At 38.4% G+C, this 22,141-nt stretch overlaps 2 protein-coding genes across 3 annotated transcripts in view; one reads left to right on the forward strand and one right to left on the reverse strand.

The window, feature by feature from the left end:
- Positions 1-22,141, forward strand: part of HIBCH (3-hydroxyisobutyryl-CoA hydrolase) — an 86,038-nt gene that overhangs the window by 48,276 nt on the left and 15,621 nt on the right. For both annotated transcript variants that reach the window (XM_066233147.1, XM_066233150.1), the window contains 5 exons: positions 6,057-6,135; positions 13,132-13,277; positions 15,056-15,142; positions 16,897-16,955; positions 17,660-17,741. In XM_066233147.1, the coding sequence (XP_066089244.1) occupies positions 6,057-6,135; positions 13,132-13,277; positions 15,056-15,142; positions 16,897-16,955; positions 17,660-17,741 (453 nt within the window). The remainder of the gene's footprint in view (positions 1-6,056; positions 6,136-13,131; positions 13,278-15,055; positions 15,143-16,896; positions 16,956-17,659; positions 17,742-22,141) is intronic.
- The window catches only part of C5H2orf88 (chromosome 5 C2orf88 homolog), a 63,946-nt gene continuing 55,088 nt past the window's right edge, over positions 13,284-22,141 (reverse strand). The window contains exons 2-4 of the mRNA XM_066233151.1: positions 17,941-18,042; positions 15,688-15,836; positions 13,284-14,539 (exon numbers count right to left, since the gene is read on the reverse strand). Coding sequence (XP_066089248.1) covers positions 14,514-14,539; positions 15,688-15,836; positions 17,941-18,042 — 277 coding nt within the window. The 3' untranslated portion in view covers positions 13,284-14,513. The remainder of the gene's footprint in view (positions 14,540-15,687; positions 15,837-17,940; positions 18,043-22,141) is intronic.

Here is a 22,141-nt window from a genome sequence, read left to right on the forward strand (position 1 = left end):
TATTTCTAATTGAATACTGGTTATTTCTGAGTTATTTCTACTTGAGTGTTATTTGAGCCCTAGAATGTATTATCTTTTTCTAAGATGTACTTTTGTTTCTAGTAGTTGTCTAGACTAAGGGCACTAGCAATTCCAGATCAACCCAGTCCAGTCAGGAGTGGGAGGATTTGAAGCTGAACTTCACTCCAAGTGAGGGCTGGTCTGAATCCACATCACACTTGTCTACGGCCGTACCACCCTGAATGCGCTCGATCTCATCTGAATCCACTTCATGCTAACTCTTAGGGGCCCAATTTGGAAAACCCTAAATTCCAATGTTTCTTTCCTTAGTAGGTAGGGTTTAGCTTAATATGTTGTAACTTTGTTAAGCTTCTCACTGTTTGAAGATCACTAAGGTCAGATTCTGAAAATAATTTTATTGATTATAACCAGCTATAGAAAGATATTTTAGAATGACTTGTGTAAAACTCTCAGTTTATAACTAAATATGAAGCTGGACTGAAATTGAACAACCAAGTAATCATTGAATGACTAAGGTGAAGCAACTATGAGTTGATACATCTTGTACCCCCCTTCTATCAGTAAAATAAATAAAATCTTAAAAAAAGAATTAGTTATAACATTTAAAAGGATTAATATTACAGGCTAGGTTCTCTGGCCCTGGTGGAGTTAAAGTAGCAATCAAAAACAGAAAGCTAACTAGAAAATCCTGAATGTTTGGAACATAGCTTATGCTAGGCGTTGAGGGTAGGAAGGATTACTTAAATAATACACTAAATACACTATAAGCAAAAATAAGACTGTATTAAAATTACAAACTTCTATCCAAGAAGACAATATTAAGACATCATTAGTAGAGTGAAAAGGCATGCAACAGACTGACAAAAGGTATTTGGAATGAATATATATCTAGATATATATACATCTAGATATATATTTTTTAAGGGCACTGGTAATATATATATAATATAAAACATTATATATATATCTAGATATACATATTATATATATCTAGATGTATATAGATGTATATTTGACATATATATGACAAAGGAATTGTATCCAAAATGTATAAAGAATTTCTACCAATTAATAAAGAAAATCCAATGGGAAAATGTGAGCAATAGGTTAGAATAGGTATTTTACAAAGAGGCTCTCCATATAGCCAATAAATGTGACAAAGCACTCAACTGTATTAATCAGGGGTCCCCAAACTGCAGGCCACGGGCCACATGCGGCCCCCTGAGGTCATTTATCCGGCCCCCACCGCACTTCTGGAAGGGGCACCTCTTTCTTTTTTTCTGAAGTTGGAAACGGGGAGGCAGTCAGACAGACTCCCGCATGTGCCCGACCAGGATCCACCTGGCATACCCACCAGGGGGCGGAGCAGGGGGCGATGCTCCGCCCATCTTGGGGCATCGCTCTGCCACAATCAGAGCCATTCTAGCATCTGAGGCAGAGGCCACAGAGCCATCCTCAGCGCTGGGGCAAACTTTGCTCCAGTGGAGCCTTGGCTGTGGGAGGGGAAGAGAGAGACAGAGAGGAAGGAGAGGGGGAGGGGTGGAGAAGCAGATGGGCGCTTCTCCTGTGTGCCCTGGCCGGGAATTGAACCCCAGGACTCCCACATGCCAGGCCGACGCTCTACCACTGAGCCAACCGGCCAGGGCCTGGGGGCACCTCTTTCATTGGTGGTCAGTGAGAGGAGCACAGGAACAGGATACAGATCCGCATCCTGTGCTCCTGGAGTACTGTATGTGGTGGTGCCGCAAAGCGTGGTGTCGCTCACATACGGTACTACTGGTGACACGGGGTATATGCCTCACAGCTCCAGAAGTGTGTCATGTCACTTGTTACAGCTAGCAGTGACAAATATGGAACCGGACATTGACCATCTCATTAGCCAAAAGCAGGCCCGTAGTTCCCACTGAAATACCGGTCAGTTCGTTGATTTAATTTACTTGTTCTTTATTTTAAATATTGTATTTGTTCCTGTTTCGTTTTTTTACTTTAAAATAAGATATGTGCAGTGTGCATAGGGATTTGTTCATAGTTTTTTTTATAGTCCGGCCCTCCAACAGTCTGAGGGACAGTGAACTGGCCCCCTGTGTAAATTAATCGTCAAGGAAATGTAAATTGAAAGCATAATGATATACTAACATTCACTTACTAGAATGGCTAAAATGTGAAAGACAATTTCAAGTTATTGGTGAGTGTTCCAGAAAGTAAAATGGGAATGGCTAGTCAGGAAGAGCAGTGTTAGGAGAAAAAAGCAGAGTGGTATTGGAATGAATATGTTCTAGGGGTTAAAGGAATAAAGAGGCTTATGTTGTGTGATGCTGAAGCGTGCCAGGATATAGGTCTGGTCCTAATTGAAAATGTGGTGAGAGACTTTTTAAATTGAAAACAACAGAACCCCACTCACACAGACCCAGAAAAGAGAACGGAGCAGCTATTAAACAAGTGTAGGGATCAAACGGGAACCCAGAGATGACAGCCACAGCATAGCTTGTCTTCCTGAAAATTTGGACTACAAGTGTAGATTTAAGGCAGATTTGTTTGTCTCTCTTCCCTCTTTTCAGTTATCTCTGCTGTTTTTTTTATATGTTTGTTCTCTGTATTGTATGAGCTATATGCAGCCTTCTCAGTTTTTTTTTTTTGGTGGTTACCCCACATAATTTCAGCTTTCCTTTGGGGGTCATGTCTTCTTCAGCTCAAATTTCAAATGACCTTTAAGTTGCTTAAGCTGTTATCAACTCACAGCTGCCACTGAGTTTTAGTTTAATACCTAGGAGTGAGAATCTTTTTTAACACACTTTTCTTTTCCCTTTGCTGCTCAGGCCCTAGAATTCCATGTAGCCTCGGTAGACTGCCCTTGGGTCCAGTGCCTATCCCTAGTTCAGTCATTATGCCTCTGGGGAGAGAGAGGAGACTGGGATTGGAGGTTGTGATCAGATTTTACCTTATATATAAGTATTTAATAGAGGGAGATAGAGTCATATGCTGCTTTTGGGATTCAAAGTTAATTAAAAGAGGTAGAGGGCAATACCTAAGGAGTGTGGTTGAGGCAGGGTCAGTCAGGGAAGCCTGGACATCTTCCCAGATGTGCAGACCCAGATGGAGGCAGCTCTTCAGAGCCCTAGGGCTCAAAAGAACGTAGGCTGAAAACTGCAGATCCAGTCCAACTCTCTCTAAACTCTTAGCAAACATTTCCGAACATAACTTTCAATTAGAATCTGATAAACTAAAAGTGAATAATAGAAGGTGAGGCAAAGGCTCTTAAAATGATACAAAAATTATTTTTTAAAACTAGTAATGTTTTTATTAAAAATTTTAAAATTTTATATAATCTTGAAGTATATATACTCTAATTTGGTTAATAATGTCAGTTGACTGTGTCTTGTGTGTGTATGTTTGTGTTTTAAATTTTAAATCATTTTTTTCAACTACAGTTGATGTATGTACTCAACCACAGTCACTGCTGGTTTTTACAGCCAGGAGTTATATGTACTTCTCTTCTAGACACTTGAACCCTGGGCTGCTGGGGGTGCTGGTGTGGGGCTGGGAGTCCTCGCTTCTCAAGGAGGACCCTCGCAGCTGAGATAACCCTCTCAATTTTTATTGGCCACTCATGGGTATGGGTCCAACCTGTTTTGCATCTTCACCCCTCCTATCAGTCTTGATGTGGCTTCTTTAAAACCCTAGTTGTAGGATTTCCATTCAGTTAGGTTTCAGGTGGTTCTGAATGAAAGTTGTTCTGTAGTTTGGATATCTGACTGTGTCTTTTTTTTTTTTTTTTTGTATTTTTCCGAAGCTGGAAACGGGGAGAGACAGACAGACTCCCGCATGTGCCCGACCGGGATCCACCCGGCACGCCCACCAGGGGGCGACGCTCTGCTCACCAGGGGGCGATGCTCTGCCCCTCTGGGGCATCGCTCTGTTGCGACCAGAGCCACTCTAGCACCTGGGGCAGAGGCCAAGGAGCCATCCCCAGCGCCCGGGCCATCTTTGCTCCAATGGAGCCTCGGCTGTGGGAGGGGAAGAGAGAGACAGAGGGGAAGGAGAGGGGGAGGGGTGGAGAAGCAGATGGGTGCCTCTCCTGTGTGCCCTGGCCAGGAATCAAACCCGGGACCCCAGCCCTGGCCGGTTGGCTCAGCGGTAGAGCGTCGGCCTGGCGTGCGGGGGGCCCGGGTTCGATTCCCGGCCAGGGCACATAGGAGAAGTGCCCATTTGCTTCTCCACCCCCACCCCCTCCTTCCTCTCTGTCTCTCTCTTCCCCTCCCGCAGCCAAGGCTCCATTGGAGCAAGGATGGCCCGGGCGCTGGGGATGGCTCCTTGGCTTCTACCCCAGGCGCTAGAGTGGCTCTGGTCGCGGCAGAGCGACGCCCCGGAGGGACAGAGCATCGCCCCCTGGTGGGCAAAGCGTCGCCCCTGGTGGGCGTGCCGGGTGGATCCCGGTCGGGCGCATGCGGGAGTCTGTCTGACTGTCTCTCCCCGTTTCCAGCTTCAGAAAAAGTACAAAAAAACAAACAAACAAACAAAACCCGGGACCCCTTGCACGCCAGGCCGACGCTCTACCACTGAGCCAACCGGCCAGGGCCTGTCTTAATAGAGTACCTATAACATGGTATTTGTCTTTACAGAGAGTGTCAAACATTGTGGATTTAAATTGACACCAAAGAATAATATAGGTATTGAATGAAGAATTTTATTCATTTCTATGGCCTATAATACATAACATTTATAAGAAATTGCTTGTATTTTTGAATATTTTCTCAAAAAGGTTTAAAGTTTTAAGAACTTTTAAATAGCTGAACTTAGTTGAAATCACATGAAGGACTTGAGGAAATTTAATGAAAAGTTAGAATTATCAGATAGAAATGAGGCCCTTTCTATTGAGCTCACACTTAACAACTCTTAAGTGCCTAACATTGTTTCAGATATTTTACATTTTTTAACTTATTTAACTCTGCATTATCAAAGATAAAGTACACAAGTTAGAAAGATTGAGAACTAAATCTTGTAGAAGTTCTCAACAACGTGAAAAGAACATATCATAGGAAATGAATGTTACATTGTGACCACTGACATAAATTTGGATACTTTATCATCATGTGTGTATCTCTTACTTATTTTATTCAAATGTCTTTTTTTTTTCAAATATGTTTATTTAAAGATGACTATATCAACTTTGCCTTTTTCAGTGACATTCAACAAGTCAGTGATAGAGACTTTCAGCCAGTCTTTATTTTCTAAAGCTTGTGTTTTAGTAACCATTTTTAAAGAGTTATATGGTTGGCCCATTGTATCTGAAAAAATGATGTTGCTTATTTTATTTGATGAAATATATGAATAAATAAAATATGTTAATATTCTACTTAAAGCTACTGAAATTTGCTAGAGTAGCTTGGTTGTGCTTTTTTAATGATTGGTTCCACTAATACACTCAGTGGTTCTGAGAAGTCAATATTCTATAATGCTGCGTCTAGTTTGAAATGAGAAGGATCTGGGGAAGAGGACAAGAAGCTTAACACGGAATACTGAGTGAAAACATCTTAGCTAAAACAAATCTATTCCCAATGCTGAGGACACCCATGTGCTTTTTTTCCCCGTAAGCTTTTATGGAATTTTGTGGTTTGGTGTTTGCCTTTAGTTTATCCTCCTGAAAGAAATTCCTGTGAAATATAAACATAATTCCACAGCTATCAGAGGAGCAGGGGTTGGGGTACTGGAAGAAAGTTGAAGGAATTAAGCAAAAACAAAAGATATATATATATGTATATATATGTATGTATGTATATAATGCACATAGACAACAGTGTGGTGATAGCTAAAGGGAAAGGGGGATTAGGGGTAAGTGGAGGTGGGGAACGGTGGGGGGGATGGGAACAGAAAGACACTAGCTCTGGACGATGGGTGCACGATGCTGTGAGCAGATGATGCTTTATTGAGTTGTACACTTGAAACCTGTACCCCAATAAATTCAATAAAATAAAGAGAATTTACTTGGTGTATTTATTTTTTACAGTATTTTAAAACATTTTTTTCTATTTCCCTAGGGAGTTGGAGTATCAGTTCATGGGCATTTCCGGGTGGCTACTGAAAAGTCTCTTTTTGCAATGCCAGAAACTGCAATAGGTAAACATAAATAAATCATAATTACTTTTAGAATCATCTTATTTTGATAGATTTCAGATTCTACTGTTGTTAAAGAAATTGATGGAATCTTGTGTGAGATACAGCAATGAAAGAACTTTTAAAAAAGAAATTAGAATAGCAAGAGATACCTAAAAGTTTATATTATTAGTTCAGTAAGTATATCTGAAAACACAGAAGCAAGAATATTTAACTGGAAACACTGACACACTAGTTAATTTTAGATAAAAGATTATTAGGGGAAAATATTTTTGCATTCAGATCTGTAATCTGTTTTGAATTATTTTTTGCATATTCTCTGAGATATGGATCAAAGATACAGACCAACGTTTACTATTTCATATATAGAGATATAATTATTCCCACATCATTTTTTGAAAAAGCTTGTTTCTTTACTAATTGCCTTTGCACCTTTCTCTATGTGACCTTGGTGCCAATACCACACTGTCTTAATTGCTGTTGCTTTATAGTAAGTCTTGAAATCAGACAGTAATAATTTTCCAATTTTGTTCTTTTCCCCAAGTTGTTTTGGCTGTACAGATGTTTTTTTGTATTTCTACATCAATTTTAGAGTGTTTGCCAATTAAAACCTGCTAGGATTTTGATTTGGATTATCTAGAATCTATCAATTTAGAGAGAATTGACTTCTTACAATATTATTGAGTCTTCAGACCTGTGAGCAAGTTATATTTCTCTTTTTAGGTCTTCTTTAATTTCTTTTAAACCAACTTTGTAGTTTTCAGTGTGTAGGCTTTACACATCCGTTGTCAGATTTATGTTCAAGTATTTCATATTGTTTGATACTGTTGTAAATGATATTTTAAAAATTTAGTTCTGATTGTTATCTATATATATAAATACAGTTGATTTTTGTATTTGTATCCTGTTAACTTGCTAGCTTATTAGTTTCAGTAGATTTTTACTATATTACGTTGGATTTCCTAAATCAATAATTATGTCATTTACAAATAAAGTCAGCTTTACTTTTTTTTTTCCATTATGGATTCCTTTTTTCTTGCCTTATTACATTGGGTTAAATCTCTAAATCAGTGTTGACTAGAACTATTGTAAGTGGACATTCTTGCCTTGTTCTTGATCTTAGGGGAAAATACTCAGTTCTTCTCCATTTACTTATGATGTCAGGTATAGGTTTTTCATAGATGTCCTGATAGGTTGAGGAAGTTTCCTTCTATTCCTAGATTGCTGAGAGTTTTTATTTGGAGTGGATTTTGAATTTTATATTTTTTTCTGCAGCTAATGAGATAACCTTTGGTTTTCTTGTTTTAGCTTGTTAATGATGATTACTTTGATTGGTTTTCCAACATTAAATTAACCCTGCATTGCTAGGACAGATCTCATTCTGGTATGATGTGTTACCCTTTTTATATGTTGTTGGATTGGATATGCTAAAATTTTACTTGGAATTTTTGCATGTGTTTTATGAAGGAATAATCATCTGTGGTTTTCTTAAAATGTCTTTGCTTTATTTTGGTATCAGGGTAATTCTGGCTCCATTTTCTGAAAGAGTTTGTATAGAATTGGGTTTTTTTTCTATTTTTTAGAATTCACCATTGAAACCATCGAGTCCTGGAGGTATTTTTTTTTTTTTTTTTTTTTTTTGTAGGTAGATTTTTACAGATTCAGAGTCTTTAACAGGCATAGGGCTAGTCAAGTTAGCTGTTTCTTTTTTGCACAAGCTTTGGTAGTTTGGGTCTTTTAAGGAATTTGTCTAATTTGTTAGCATAAAGTTGTTCATAATATTCCCATATCTTTTTAGTTTCTGTAGCATCTGTAGTGATGTCTGGCCTTCTCATTCTTTTTTTTTTTTTTTTGTATTTTTTCTGAAGCTGGAAACGGGGAGAGACAGTCAGACTCCCGCATGCGCCCGACCAGGATCCACCTGGCACGCCCACCAGGGGCAACGCTCTGCCCACCAGGGGGCGATGCTCTGCCCCTCCGGGGCGTCGCTCTGCCGCGACCAGAGCCACTCTAGCGCCTGGGGCAGAGGCCAAGGAGCCATCCCCAGCGCCCGGGCCATCTTTGCTCCAATGGAGCCCCGGCTGCGGGAAGGGAAGAGAGAGACAGAGAGGAAGGAGGGGTTGGGGGTGGAGAAGTAAATGGGCGCTTCTCCTATGTGCCCTGTCCGGGACTCAAACCCGGGTCCCCCACACACCAGGCCGACGCTCTACCGCTGAGCCAACCTGGGCCTGGCCTTCTCATTCTTGATGTTATTGATTTGTGTCTTCTCTTTTTCAGAGCAGTCTAATTAGAGGTTTATTAATTTTATTGGCCTTTAAAGAAATCACGTGGTTTTGTTTTCATTTATTTCTGCTCCGATATTTATTACTTCCTTTCTTCTACTTTAGGTTTTATCTCCTTTTCTTTCTCTAGTTTCCTAAGGTGAAAGTTGACGTCAGTGATGAGATCTGCACTTAGCATTCTGTTCTATTCTGATTTTTAGATTTCAGTACTTTAAAGTTGTTGCCACACTGTTTTCTCATTTACTTGGTTTCTCATGAGAAATCTGTTTCATCCTTATTTTTAGTATTCTGTAAGTATCTTTTTATTTTCCCTGGCTGCTCTTAAGGTTTTCTTCTTATCACTTGTTTTGAGTTATATGATTATGATGTGCCTCAGTGTAGTTTTCTTCATATTTCTTATGCTTGTGTTTATTGAGCTACTTAGGTTTATAGTTCTTGTCAAGTTTTTCCAAATTATTATTTCATATACTTTTCTGTCCCCACTCCCTTTTCAGGAACTCTATTTAAACTTTTATTAGGCTCATTCAGGCATTGTTTTTTTTTTAAAATTTTTATTTTTATTTTCAATTTATTTATTTGTTTTTTAAGCGAGAGGAGGGGAAACAGACTCTCGCATGCTCCCTGACAGGATCCGCCCAGTAAGCCCCCTACCAGGGATGCTTTTCCCATCTGGGGCCGTTGCTGGGCAACCAAGCTATTTTAGCACTCGAGGTCAGAGGTTCCATGGAGTCATGGGGGGTAGGAGATGATGACTCACTTGAACCAGCTGAGCTATGGCAGTGGGAAGAGAAGAGGGAGAGAGGAGGGGGAGGATAGAGAAGTAGATGGTTCCTTCTCCTGTCTGCCCTAATCTGGAATTGAACCCAGGACATCCATATACTGGGCCAGCACTCTACCATTTAGCCAACCAGACAGGACCATTACATTTTTTTTTCCATTTTAGATAGTTTCTATTCCAGTGTCCTTAAGTACAGTAATCTTTTCTTTTGCAAAATCTAATCTGTCTTTAATCCCATTCAGATATTTTCAGTTTATACATTCATCTTAGTTTTCATCTATAGCAATGTCATTTGAGTCTTTCTTTAAATGTATGTACCTTCTTTGTTTGTACTTAACTTTTTTTTTTTTTAATTTTTTTAATGGGGCGACATCAATAAATCAGGATACATATATTCAAAGATAACAAGTCCAGGTTATCTTGTCATTCAATTATGTTGCATACCCATCACCCAAAGTCAGATTGTCCTCTGTCACCTTCTATCTAGTTTTCTTTGTGCCCCTCCCCCTCCCCCTTTCCCTCTCCCTTTCTCCCCTTCCCCCCGTAACCACCACATTCTTATCAATGTCTCTTAGTCTCACTTTTATGTCCCACCTACGTATGGAATAATGCAGTTCCTGGTTTTTTCTGATTTACTTATTTCACTTCGTATCATGTTATCAAGATCCCACCATTTTGCTGTAAATGATCCGATGTCATCATTTCTTATGGCTGAGTAGTATTCCATAGTGTATATGTGCCACATCTTCTTTATCCAGTCATCTATTGACGGGCTTTTTGGTTGTTTCCATGTCCTGGCCACTGTGAACAATGCTGCAATAAACATAGGGCTGCATGTGTCTTTACGTATCAATGTTTCTGAGTGTTTGGGGTATATACCCAGTAGAGGGATTGCTGGGTCATAAGGTAGTTCTATTTTCAGTTTTTTGAGGAACCACCATACTTTCTTCCATAATGGTTGTACTACTTTACATTCCCACCAACAGTGTATGAGGGTTCCTTTTTCTCCACAGCCTCTCCAACATTTGCTATTACCTGTCTTGTTAATAATAGCTAATCGAACAGGTATGAGGTGGTATCTCATTGCAGTTTTGATTTGCATTTCTCTAATAGCTAAAGAAGATGAGCATCTTTTCATATATCTGTTGGCCATTTGTATTTCTTCCTGGGAGAAGTGTCTGTTCATATCCTCTTCCCATTTTTTTATTGGACTGTTTGTTTGTTTGTTGTTGAGTTTTATGAGTTCTTTGTATATTTTGGATATTAGGCCCTTATCTGAGCTGTTGTTTGAAAATATCATTTCCCATTTAGTTGGCTTTCTGTTTATTTTGTTATCAGTTTCTCTTGCTGAGCAAAGACTTCGTAGTCTGATGTAGTCCCATTCATTAATTTTTGCCTTCACTTCTCTTGCCTGTGGAGTCAAATTCATAAAATGCTCTTTAAAACCCAGGTCCTGTACTTAACTTTTTGAACATATAAGATATAGTTATTTGCTGGGGTCCAGCCCCAGGGGGGATCCAGGGGTCCCACAGGAGGAGACGGCGTCGGCGAAAATCGAGTGAGAGAGCCGAATTCTTTATTCTCTGGTTAGCATTTACTGCCAGGCATCTCCCCTAAATGCTGGTCTAGCTTTCTTTTTATGCACACACACTAAGTTACAATCATATGGTATTTTGAATACATCATTGTTTTAGTTTCACTGTGGTTACATATTTCCAGATAACAGTTAATTCATATCTATAAACTACAAATCAGGTGGTAAGTTATTCAAAGTACAGTTATACAATAACTTGAATAGTAATAACAATATTGGTACAAACTTCTAAAAGATTAGTACTAATTAATAACTCTATTTTACTGTTGTTGTGAGTCGAAGGCGCAGAAAGAGATAGCAGACGAAATCATCAAGAGCTAGCAAAGGACCACCGCTTGCTCAGGCAAATAGCCTTGAGTTCATGCAGTGTCCTAAGTCTTTTCCCACGAGACTTCTTGCTATTTAAGAAACTGACATAGTATCAAGAGTAACTTTCACCCAAAGATACATAGAGCGCATCTGCAAGATAGCTAGCAGCAACACAATATCAGAAGGCATTAGTTGCTACTGCTGCTATGAATCCCACCACATTCCTCTCCTTATTCTTGGAAAATACAAAAATCTCATGAGAACGTTCTGCTGAGAAAAGCCCAGCAACTGCCTTCAGTGACAAAACAAGTCTTTTAACAAACCATTCCTTACTTGCCAGCTGCACTCCTATCCAAGGCCATGCAACAGGCCACTCCACTACACTTTACCTAAGATTCTAATGTCTAGTTAAACTTTATTCATTTACTATATTCATACACTAGTTAAGTTCTAACTTTATTCTTTCTAACATGATTAATAAGAAGAAATTCTCCTACAAACTTAACCCTTTATGAGGGATATCATGGCCAGCCTCTTATGTTTTATGAGCCCAGTTCAAGGGGCTTACAGGCTTTTCTGTGGAACTTACACGTTCTGTCTCATTTCCAAAGAAATTACTACAAATCTACAGGGAAAGCACGGTACTATTATCCCTGTGCTACAAATAATAGCACATACCCAGAAAAGGGGGGATATAAGGCCAGATTAATTCAAAAGGTCAAAGGGGGAAGTATCGTTGTGCCTTTCCTTTGTGGTGACTTTGTCACCCCGCAGCTGTTGGTCTTCACTGCAGTGACTTTGTCACCCCGAAGCCATTGGTCTTCTCTGCTGTGACTTTGTCAATCAGCAGTTTTTGATCTTCTGCTGTGACCTTGCCAGCCAGCAGTCGTTGATCGGCTCCCGACAGTTATTATAAGTGTTAATGTCCTTGTTTGCTAATTATTGTCAATTCTAAGTCAATTTTTTTTTTTTGAGAGAGAGAGAGAGGAAGGGAGAGGAGGAAGAAAGACATGAAAAGTATCAACACGTCATTGTTTCACTTTTAGTTGTTTATTGATTGCTTGTCATACATGCCTTGACTGGGGGCTGAAGCTGAGCCAGTGACCCCTTACTCAAGCCAGTGACCTTTGGGCTTCAAGCCAGCAACCTTTGGGCTCAAGTCAGCAATCTTAGGATCATGTTGATAATCCTGTGCTCAAGTTGGCAAGCCTGTGTTCAAGCCTACAAGCCCACGCTTTAGCTGGCAACCTCAGGGTTTCAAACTGGGGCCCTCAGAGTCCTGGGCTGACAGTCAATTCACAGCACCACCACTGGCCAGTCTGGGTCGATTTTGATTATTTCCTACTTTTTAAATGCTTGGCAATTTTTGATTAGATTCTTTTTTTTTTTTTTTTTTTTTTTTATTTATTCATTTTTTTAGAGAGGAGAGAGACAGAGAGGGAGAGAGAGGAGAGAGAGACAGAGAGAAGGGGGGAGGAGCTAGAAGCATCAACTCCCATATGTGCCTTGACCAGGCAAGCCCAGGTCGAACCGGCGACCTCAGCATTTCCAGGTCGACGCTTTATCCACTGCGCCACCACAGGTCAGGCTGATTAGATTCTATACATTGTAAATTTTACCTTGTTTGTTGGATATTATGCATTCTTATAAATATTCTTGAGCTTCTGAGATGAAGTTAAGTCATTTGGAAACAGTGTGAGCTTTTTAAGTCTTGTAAGGTTGTGAATTTTTTAAAATGCAGGATTGGAACAGTTTCTCAGGCTAGCTAATTATTTTTTTTCTTTGTATTCTACTTAGTGCTCCATGAATCATGAGTTTTCTGGTCTGACTGGTGGGAACAGGCAGTGTTCCCAGCTTTGTGTGGGCCCCTAGTACTGTTCTCTGTAACCCTTTTTTATGGTTCTTGCCTTAGTCTCAGGTAGTTAGTTGCCTTGTACACATGTATTGCTTAATACCAATCTGATCTAAAGTAAACACAGTTATATTCATTTCTTTCATTTAAATCATTGCTATCTCTTTTTGTTATTTAATTATAGGATTATTCCCTGATGTGGGTGGAGGTTATTTCTTGCCACGACTTCAAGGAAAGCTTGGTTACTTCCTTGCATTAACAGGATTCAGGCTGAAAGGAAGAGATGTGTACAGAGCAGGAATTGCTACACACTTTGTAGATTTTGAAAAGGTAATTACTTGAATCATTACTTGAGCATTTTATGTTGTTAGAATAAGTCATCTTGCAAAGGAGGCAGTATGAGTGGTTGAGATCATAGGGTTTTGGTAGATATGGCTCTGAATCCTGGATCTGCTACTTAGAGCTCCGTGACCTCAGGGACAGTTCTGAAGCTCTCCACACTTCAGTTTTCAGCTTCCCCATACACAAAATGGAGGTACCTATATCTGGATTCAGAGCTGTTTTGCCTACCACCTTCAGTGAATATTTTTTAATGAATAATTACATTCTGTTAAAGAAAAAAAACCTACTTTAAGACAATCTAATATATAAAATTCTAAAGTTATATATAAAACGATAGGCTTTTATTTTATAAAAACATTTTGGAATGGTTCTGGTTATTAGTTACTCTGAAGCACTTAAAAGTTACATTTGTAAAATACTGGTTGGAAAAGCTTTCCTAAAGGACTGCTGAAAGGGACAATGTTACTTTATCTTTTTTAAAACAGAGTTGTCAGTTTTCTTAGCACAGAGGCAAAGAATGTGTAACCAGCCAGCCTGGGTTTAAATCTTAAATTGCACGTAGCCTTTTTAGGCATCCTCCTTCCCCCCACCTGTTTTCCCAGCTCCAAACTGAGGGTAGCAGTTTTACCATATAGTTGAAACTAGTTACGTTAAATGTAACAGAAAACTCAGTTCGAAGGTGGTTTTGCCTCAATTTCCAGCAAGTGAATTGGATTTATTCTACTTTTACTGGCTTAGCTCATTCTGATTAGACTGTTTTCTATCACCCCTCAACCATGAGGGTATTGAATACACTGTATAGCATATCCTAGCTAATGAGCTCCATCCCTAGAACTGTGGGGAGAACTCAGCTTCTCAGGAAGCATATCTAGATCTCCAAATGAATATCTGATCTTGAGGGAGGGGTGTTTTGTTATAGGGGAACGGATGTTATAAAAATGAGGTATATAAAGTTGAAGGTTATCCCCTATACACTTCTATGAGGGCCTTCCATCACGTTTGCTTGAAGTTTCGGATCTTTCTCCATGTGATGGCATCCTCAGTCACATTGAGTAAGTAGTGTCTCATCCTCCCCTTGAGCTTTGTAACATGAAACAAACATGGGCACTCCATTTTCTACTCTGGGGGACACATTTGATGAGAGTGGAGTTTAGTGAAGGATGGCAGAGAAAGCTGATCCGCAGCCGCCTCCCTTCTTTGTTAGCGTGCCCAGGCATCGTGTCTTCAGTGAGTGGATTGCCATTCACGGCCTGTGGAGGAGAACAGAAATGAATCATATACATGCGGATGGGGCTGGATGAAGGTGGGTTCAAAGTATAAATAACCATCTGTCTCATCTGACAGAGTCAAATATAAGAAGTGTGAAAACAATAAAAGCAAGTACTCAATGGATTGAGAGGAAGAAGGGCTTACTTATAAGAAAAGATTAAAAGTTTTCTTACAGAGTTGTAGTTCAGCTGGATTTTAGGATGAATATGGTCAGGAAAAAGGACACCAGCTCAACCTCGAGGTCACCAGTCAGAGCCCTGTCAGGGCACGAACGAGAAGCAATCAATGGGTGCACAACTAATTGGAGTAACAAAACAATGCCTTCCTCCCCCTCCCTCCCTCCCTCCTTTCCTCCTTTCTTCCTTTCCCCTCTTTCTCCCTTCCTCCCTTCCTCCCTCTCAAAAAATATATATATATATATAAGTTTTCTAAAAAATGTTTCTGTGGTGTTTTAAATCTGTTTCCCCGCTGCTTTTTTTTTTCTTTTTTACCTTTAGTTGGGCATGTTAGAAGATGATTTGTTAGCCCTGAAATCGCCTTCAAAAGAAAATATTGCAGATGTCTTAGAAACTTACCATAAAAAGGTAATCTTGTCAGTATTCTAATCTCAGATTTTAATTCATGGGGAAGGGTGATTGAAAAATAGCAGTTGATGAACATTATAGTTTGTGGATATAAATAAATATATTATAAATAAATATATTGGGATTTATTTACTTCAGAGCTTGATGAGAAGATCAGTGCTTCACAGTTGTTACAGTAGCCAACTAAAAAGATGACTTCTTTACTGTGCAGCTGCTCAGCTTGTACCTCCTAGCTTGTTAATTTCAGTGCATAGCCTTGTGATTGGCCCTTGCAAGGGCTTCACTGTTATTTCTGTAATGGAGGTTCAATGTTGACATTGTTTGTAGAGATGCCAAAGTGAAACTGGTATATAACTAAATATAATATACTATATTGTAGTGTTTACTTTTAACTCCTTACTTAGGTTGTCTAATTTAAATTTACTTATAAGAGCCAACAGTCTATTAAAATGCTACATGAGTTCCAGTTAAACATGATGGATTGAATACATGCTCCCTCCTAAATACCCACTAAATTAATAATAAGAAATAAAAAAGGCACAAACCCGCAATGATAGAAGAGGAGACGATGGCAGGCATGAGATGGAATCTTGAAAGATGAAGGATGAGGGCAGCTACTTCAGACTGAGATACTGAAATCTTTTCCTTCAGTCGGGGAAGCCAATAAGAAGCAAGCCAGTTGTGGCTGTAGACCCTTTGAAAGGTACCAGTTGCTCTGAAGTCAGGGTTGTGGAATAGGTAGAGAAATAGGAAGATCTCTGCAAATTTTTATAAGTAGCAGGTAGACTCCAAAAGTCCTCCTTCTGTAGGAGCAGCTACCTTCTATAGCGTGGCAGGAGATTAGAGACTTAAAGAGACCAAATCAGACAGGCCTCGCTGACTGAGGGCAGTGGTAGGTGAGGTGCTCTACTGAAAAGAGGCAGCACCTACTAAATGGGAAGACCTCTATCCTCTTTCCTTAGTGGCTTCCAGAATCATTACTTGCTATCTATCTTACTCAGTTTGGACAGCTATAACAAAATACCATAGCCTAGGTAACTTAAACAACAGAAATTTATTTCTCACAGTTCTGAAGGCTGGGAAGTTCAAGATCAAGATGCCAACCAATTAGATTCCTGGTGAGAACCCTCTTCCTGGCTTGCAAATAGAAGTTAACCTTGCTTCTATTTGCCCTCATACAGCAGGGAGAGAAAAAGTGACCTTTCTTAATGATAATGTATCATATGTAATGATATGAAAATAAAAATATGAAAACATTTTAGGCTTTTAACACTTTAAGTGCTAGACTGGAATAATGCATGCTGTCTACATTTTGAACATACGGCGGTATTTATGAGACTGAAAGTAATCTATCAAAAAGTGTTATCATTGCCTGACCAGGCGGTAGCACGGAGGATAGAGCATCAGACTAGGATGCAGAGGACCCAGGTTCAAGACCCCGAGGTCGCCAGCTTCGCAGGCTCATCTGGTTTGAGCAAAGCTTGCCAGCTTGGACCCAAGGTTGCTGGCTTGAGCAAGGGGTTACTCAGTCTATTGTAGCCCCACGGTCAAGGCACATGAGAAAGCAATCATGAACAACTAAGGTGTCGCAACGAAAAACTGATGTCTTTCTGTTTCTGTCTATCTATCCCTCTCTCTGACTCTCTCTCTGTCTCTGTAAAAAAAAAAAAAAATGTTATCATTAAATGTGAAATTATTAAGGATTTTTAAAAGATTTGAGCTACTTCAAATTAAAGATTTTTCTTTTCCAACAGTCCAAGGTTGATCAAGGCAAGCCTTTCATACTTGAGGAACACATGGACAAAATAAACAGGTAATTAAAGAGAGATCTCAATTACATCTGTTCCCTTGGAAATCCTATATTAAATGGAATTTGCTAACATTGTAATTGATAATGTACCTGATTCTGAGATCAGATAGCATAGTGTTTTTATTCTCATTTACCTTTGAAAACAGCTTCTTGTCCACTTTGTTCTTGGGAAAGAAATCTATTATATTTAAATAATCTTGTCATGTTGGCTCATTTTAGTGAAAACCACCTTTTTTTTTTTTTTTTTTTTTTTTTTAAGTGGGGAAGAAAGGCTAGAAAGTAATTGAATGGTCTTTTTATCTTTGTAAAGTCACCTTCCCTGAAGCTCCTATCAAGCCCATCAGCAGATGGTTTGCGCAGTGATTTGAAAGATTGACAGACTGGCTTAAGGGACAGAAAAGGAGGAAAACTACTGGATGACGACAATTATCTCTACATTTTAGGAGCATTAATTTTTCACAGTTAAAATATAATTTATTTAGATAATAGATGCAAGAAAGCAAAAGAGAAAATTTAATTTTATTTTGCATTAGCAAAGGTAAACTGAAAACACCCAGGGAAGCGATGTTAGTTTATCATCCTGTAAAATAGGTTGGGAAAGTTTTCATTTTTGAAAGGGGTTTGGGGGAAGCCTGTGTTTAGGTTCCTTGCTATCTCGGAAAAAAGAAGTCTTACATTGGTGAAATCATGTGTTTCCTTTCTTATAGTTGGTTCTCTGCCAATACTGTGGAACAGATTATTGAAAATTTACGCCAAGATGGGTCATCTTTTGCCCTAGAGCAGTTGAAGGTAATATACGGATCATTTCTGCCCTGGACATGGTGAATTCTTGTGATAGGGAGGCCTCACTGAGGGGTGTCAGAGCTCCGAGGGGGACATAGCCCACTGGTTTTGTTGTTGTTTCTTTGTTTTTGTTTATTTCTGAACTCAGTTGAGACTTAGTAAGCCATTCCACAAAACCCTACCAAAACCCAAGTGCCTTGTCTACCTGCTGGATGCTGAAGGTGATGGTAAGCTGTTTTTAGGTCCTTTAACTGTAACAGAGAAGGACTTCAGTAAGCATGCTTCATCTCCAGTAGCCCTCCTTGTCCTGTCGGAGAAGCATTTAGGGACATTTTTATTAGAAGCATTGGGTAACTGGAGAATAGTCACCTTGCAATATATTGCTATTGTGACATTAATCTTTAAGTTCTATTTAATGTGCAGCAACTCAATATATGGTCTTTCTAAGCAGTAGGTTTAATTAAAATAATAATAATAATAATAATAATAATAATAGTTTTTAAACTAACAAGAAGCTCCGTCTGCAGCCATAGCTGAGTCTTAAGCAGTATTTGTTAGTGTTAGGTGCATTTTGATCTCTCTACAACATGACTCAACTGGTAACAGCAGGAGAAAAGCCTTATTTGTATAAATGAGTGCACACTGGGTAATGACATGCTTAGAACTATCATATGGTTAAAACAGAGTTTTTCAGACTTCTAGAAAAAGGAAAGAAAAAAGCATGTATCCTTACACTTAATAGGAAGGGTGTTTTAGCTTGTCTTTTTCTGATAATATTTTTCATTTTATTGGTATTATTATAGCCTTTCTGTTGACAGGAAACTCAACAAAAAATTTAGATAAGTTGTTTCCTGTGAAGGTAAAAATGTTTCCCCATTGTTACTTTATTCTTAAGAGGAAATCCTAAGTTACTGTGTCTCTAGGATATTGTTCAGTATTAGAATTATATTAACTCTCAAGGATAGGCGTAAGCTAGAGTAGGTAGAACAGCTATATATTTTCCTAATTTACAAAAATAAGTAATGTTATTAACAACTTTTAGGAATGTTTACATAAATGTCGATCATTTTATATTTCAAGGATTATAATTTTAAATTGAGTTTCTTGTCTTCAGAGGAATATAAAAACTAGTATTCCTGTTTGGGTTTTTTTTTTCCCAGCAGTATAGCTCAATTAAGTACGCACTTAGCAATTCCATTTGAAAATAGTCATGCATGCTCGCTTCGCTTCGGGAGCACATATACTGAAAATAGTCATGTGGCACTTTATCTCATAGGCTATCTGATGTCACTTTTAAGCATTATAGATATGCAACTAACCATATGATTTTAAAAACATTGGCCCACCCCAAAACTCAGAGAGAGGACTCGGGTGGTCTTTCAGTTTTCCTTCCATTCCTCTGGTAATGTGATTATTTTTTACTCAGAAGAGGGTACTTGGCAAGCCACCATCACAGCTGGGATCAGCATAAACACTCATTAGAAGGACAGAGTTTCATTTTTATAGTTCACCTATAGCTCTGGTGAATGAACACGGCTCTAAAATATTAGTATCTGCTGGGAGTAACATGATGTGGAGATCAGAAAATTCCCACTGAGGTTTCCTTTGACAGAGCTTAAATACAGGAGCCTTTTAATTATGCCAACGAGATACACACCGAAAAACAACCCTGAAGGAGAATATAGTTAGTGCTTAGGTCAAAGGCTTGCAGATGAAAGACTGTATTTGTTTGAAAAGAAATTTAAGAAAATTCCAATACTTGTTTCAGAGCCTGTAGGACTGCTAACTCCTGTGGGGCTCTTCAGGGATTCTTTTTTCTTTCTGTAGGTCCCAAGGATTTGGTCTACGTTTATGTTCCAAGTTGCAGCCATATACTCTTATGTTTTATGTGTTCCTTTCTCTCCAGGATTATCGGGGGGGAAAGACAGAATTGTTTTCAACATACTTGCTAATCATTAATTAAAAGAATTCTCTTTTATCTTTTCTTTAAATTTTTAAAGTTTTTATTGCTAATCACTATAGGACAGGGGTTGGGAACCTATGGCTCGTGAGCCAGATGTGGCTCTTTTGATGGCTGCATCTGGCTTGCAGACAAATCTTTAATAAAAAAAATAATAACGTTAAAAATATAAAACATTCTCATGTATTACAATCCATTCATTTCCTACCACTCATGTTCATGGTGGCTGGAGCCAGTCACAGCTGTCCTCTGGGACAACACCAAATTTTTATTGGATAATGCTTAACGTACACGGGTTGTTGTATGGCTCTCACGGAAATACATTTTAAAATATGTGGCATTCATGGTTCTCTCAGCCAAAAAGGTTCTCGACCCTTGCTATAGGATAACAAGGGGTTAAACATGTGAAGTTATAAATTATTTGTAATTGATGGAATTCTCATAGCACTTTATGGTTTTTTGTATCCTTTTGAATATTTTCTTCCAGACTGATATATTCATACAGTGGAGTACTACTCCACTATAGGAAGGGATGAGCTATTGATATGTGAAACAACATGGATAAATCTCAGAAGCAAGTGAAAGAAGGCAGACACAGACTACTTACTGTATGATTTTATTTTTATGGAATTCTAGAAAAGGTAAAACTATAGGGACAGAAAGCAGACCAGTTGCCCAGGGGTAGAGTTGAGGGAAGGAGAACTCTTGTTCTGTATCTTGATTGTGAAGGTAGTTGCACAATTTGTATTCAGTTGTCAGAATTTATAGAACTATTCATTTAAAAGAGTAAATTTTATCATATGTAATTTATAACTCAGTAAGGCTAATTATTAAATAAAATGGCATATCAAATTATGCTGAACAATTTGACTTATATTTGCTGAAGGTACCCATTATACTATGCTGTTTATTGCTATTAATAAGTAATTTAATGGCAATGTTGATGGACACATTGTGCCTTTGTGGGAAGAGTACAGTAAATTTTAAGGGAAACTGCATCAGTTTATGTCTATAGGCAGAGAAAACAGTTTTCCAGTGCACTGATGGATTTCAGTGAACTTTAAGCACTGTCATGACCATTTAGGATATCATGAAATAGCTGTACTTCTCTAGATACTATTCTTTCATTTTATTTAAATTGTTAATACTTTTAAGAAATTACCAGAAAAGTCTTAAGATATGGTTGCAAAAAGCACTCTTCTTAGACCGGCTCTAAGCCTTTTACTGTAGATAAGAAAAAAGAAATGCTAGGGCTCATTTCTTTAAGTTCTGTTTGTTTTTTATATAGTAATATGACCCTTAGAATGAAAATATTTTTAAAAATATTTCTGTGAAACTGCAGTATTCAGTGAAGTACACTGAATGTTTATTGCTATAGGTTTTCTGTGGATATTCTTTATTAAGGATAAGAAAGTTTTCTTCTATTCCTACTTGGCTAAGAGATTCATGTAATTATTTTGAATGAGTGTTGGATTTTATCATAAGCGTTTTTCTTGCATCTGTTGAGATGATCATATGATTTTTCTTTTACCTTTATTAATGGGGTATGTTAAAATTATTAATATTTGATGATCAAAAGTTTTTCCTTAAAATAAGTCTTATTTTCTCTTTCGTAAGTATATTCTATTATATTTCCTAAGTATATTCTTTTGTAAGTATACCTGTTCCCAAGTTCAAAAATATCCTCCTGTGCTTTCTTCTAAAAGCTCTTAATTTTTGCTTGTTTGTTTAAGTCTAGATCCATTTCAAATTTATTTATTTAAAAAAACAACAACTCTGGGGTCCTAGTTAATTTTTTTAAGAGGTATTCTTTATTATTATTATTTTTTTGTGTGAGAGAGAGAGAAAGACAGATAGGGACAGACAGGGAGAGAGATGAGAAGCATCAATTCTTTATTGTGGCACCTTAGTTGTTCATTGATTGCTTTCTTATATGTGCCTTGACTGGGAGGCTATAGCAGACCAAGAGACCCCTTGCTCAAACCAAATGAGCCCGTGCTCAAACTGGTGACCTTGGGGTATCGAATCTGGGTCCTTCGTGTCCCAGTCTGACGCTCTATCCACTGTGCCATTGCCTGGTCAGGCCTGGTTAATTTTTTACAAAGTGTTAAACAGCTGTTCCAGCAAATTTGTTGAAAACTCTTCTTTCACGTTGGATTGTATTGGTGCCTTTTATCGAAGATCAAATGATCATACTGAGAGGAAAATGATAATTTTTGAATGCTGAATTTTGCATTCCTGCAATAAGCCCTATTAGGTCATGATGTAGTACCCTTTTTATATGTAGCTGGATTTGACTTACTAGTATTTGTTTAGAATTTTTGCATTATGTTTGTGAGGGAGATTGATCTATAATTTTTCTTCTAATTTCCATGTCAGATTTTGATAATTAGGTTATCTAAATTAGACTAAATCAAGTTGGGAAGTGTTCCCCTTTTTCTATTTT

The sequence above is a fragment of the Saccopteryx bilineata genome, chromosome 5 (assembly GCF_036850765.1).
Source record: "Saccopteryx bilineata isolate mSacBil1 chromosome 5, mSacBil1_pri_phased_curated, whole genome shotgun sequence".
Lineage (NCBI taxonomy): Eukaryota > Metazoa > Chordata > Mammalia > Chiroptera > Emballonuridae > Saccopteryx > Saccopteryx bilineata.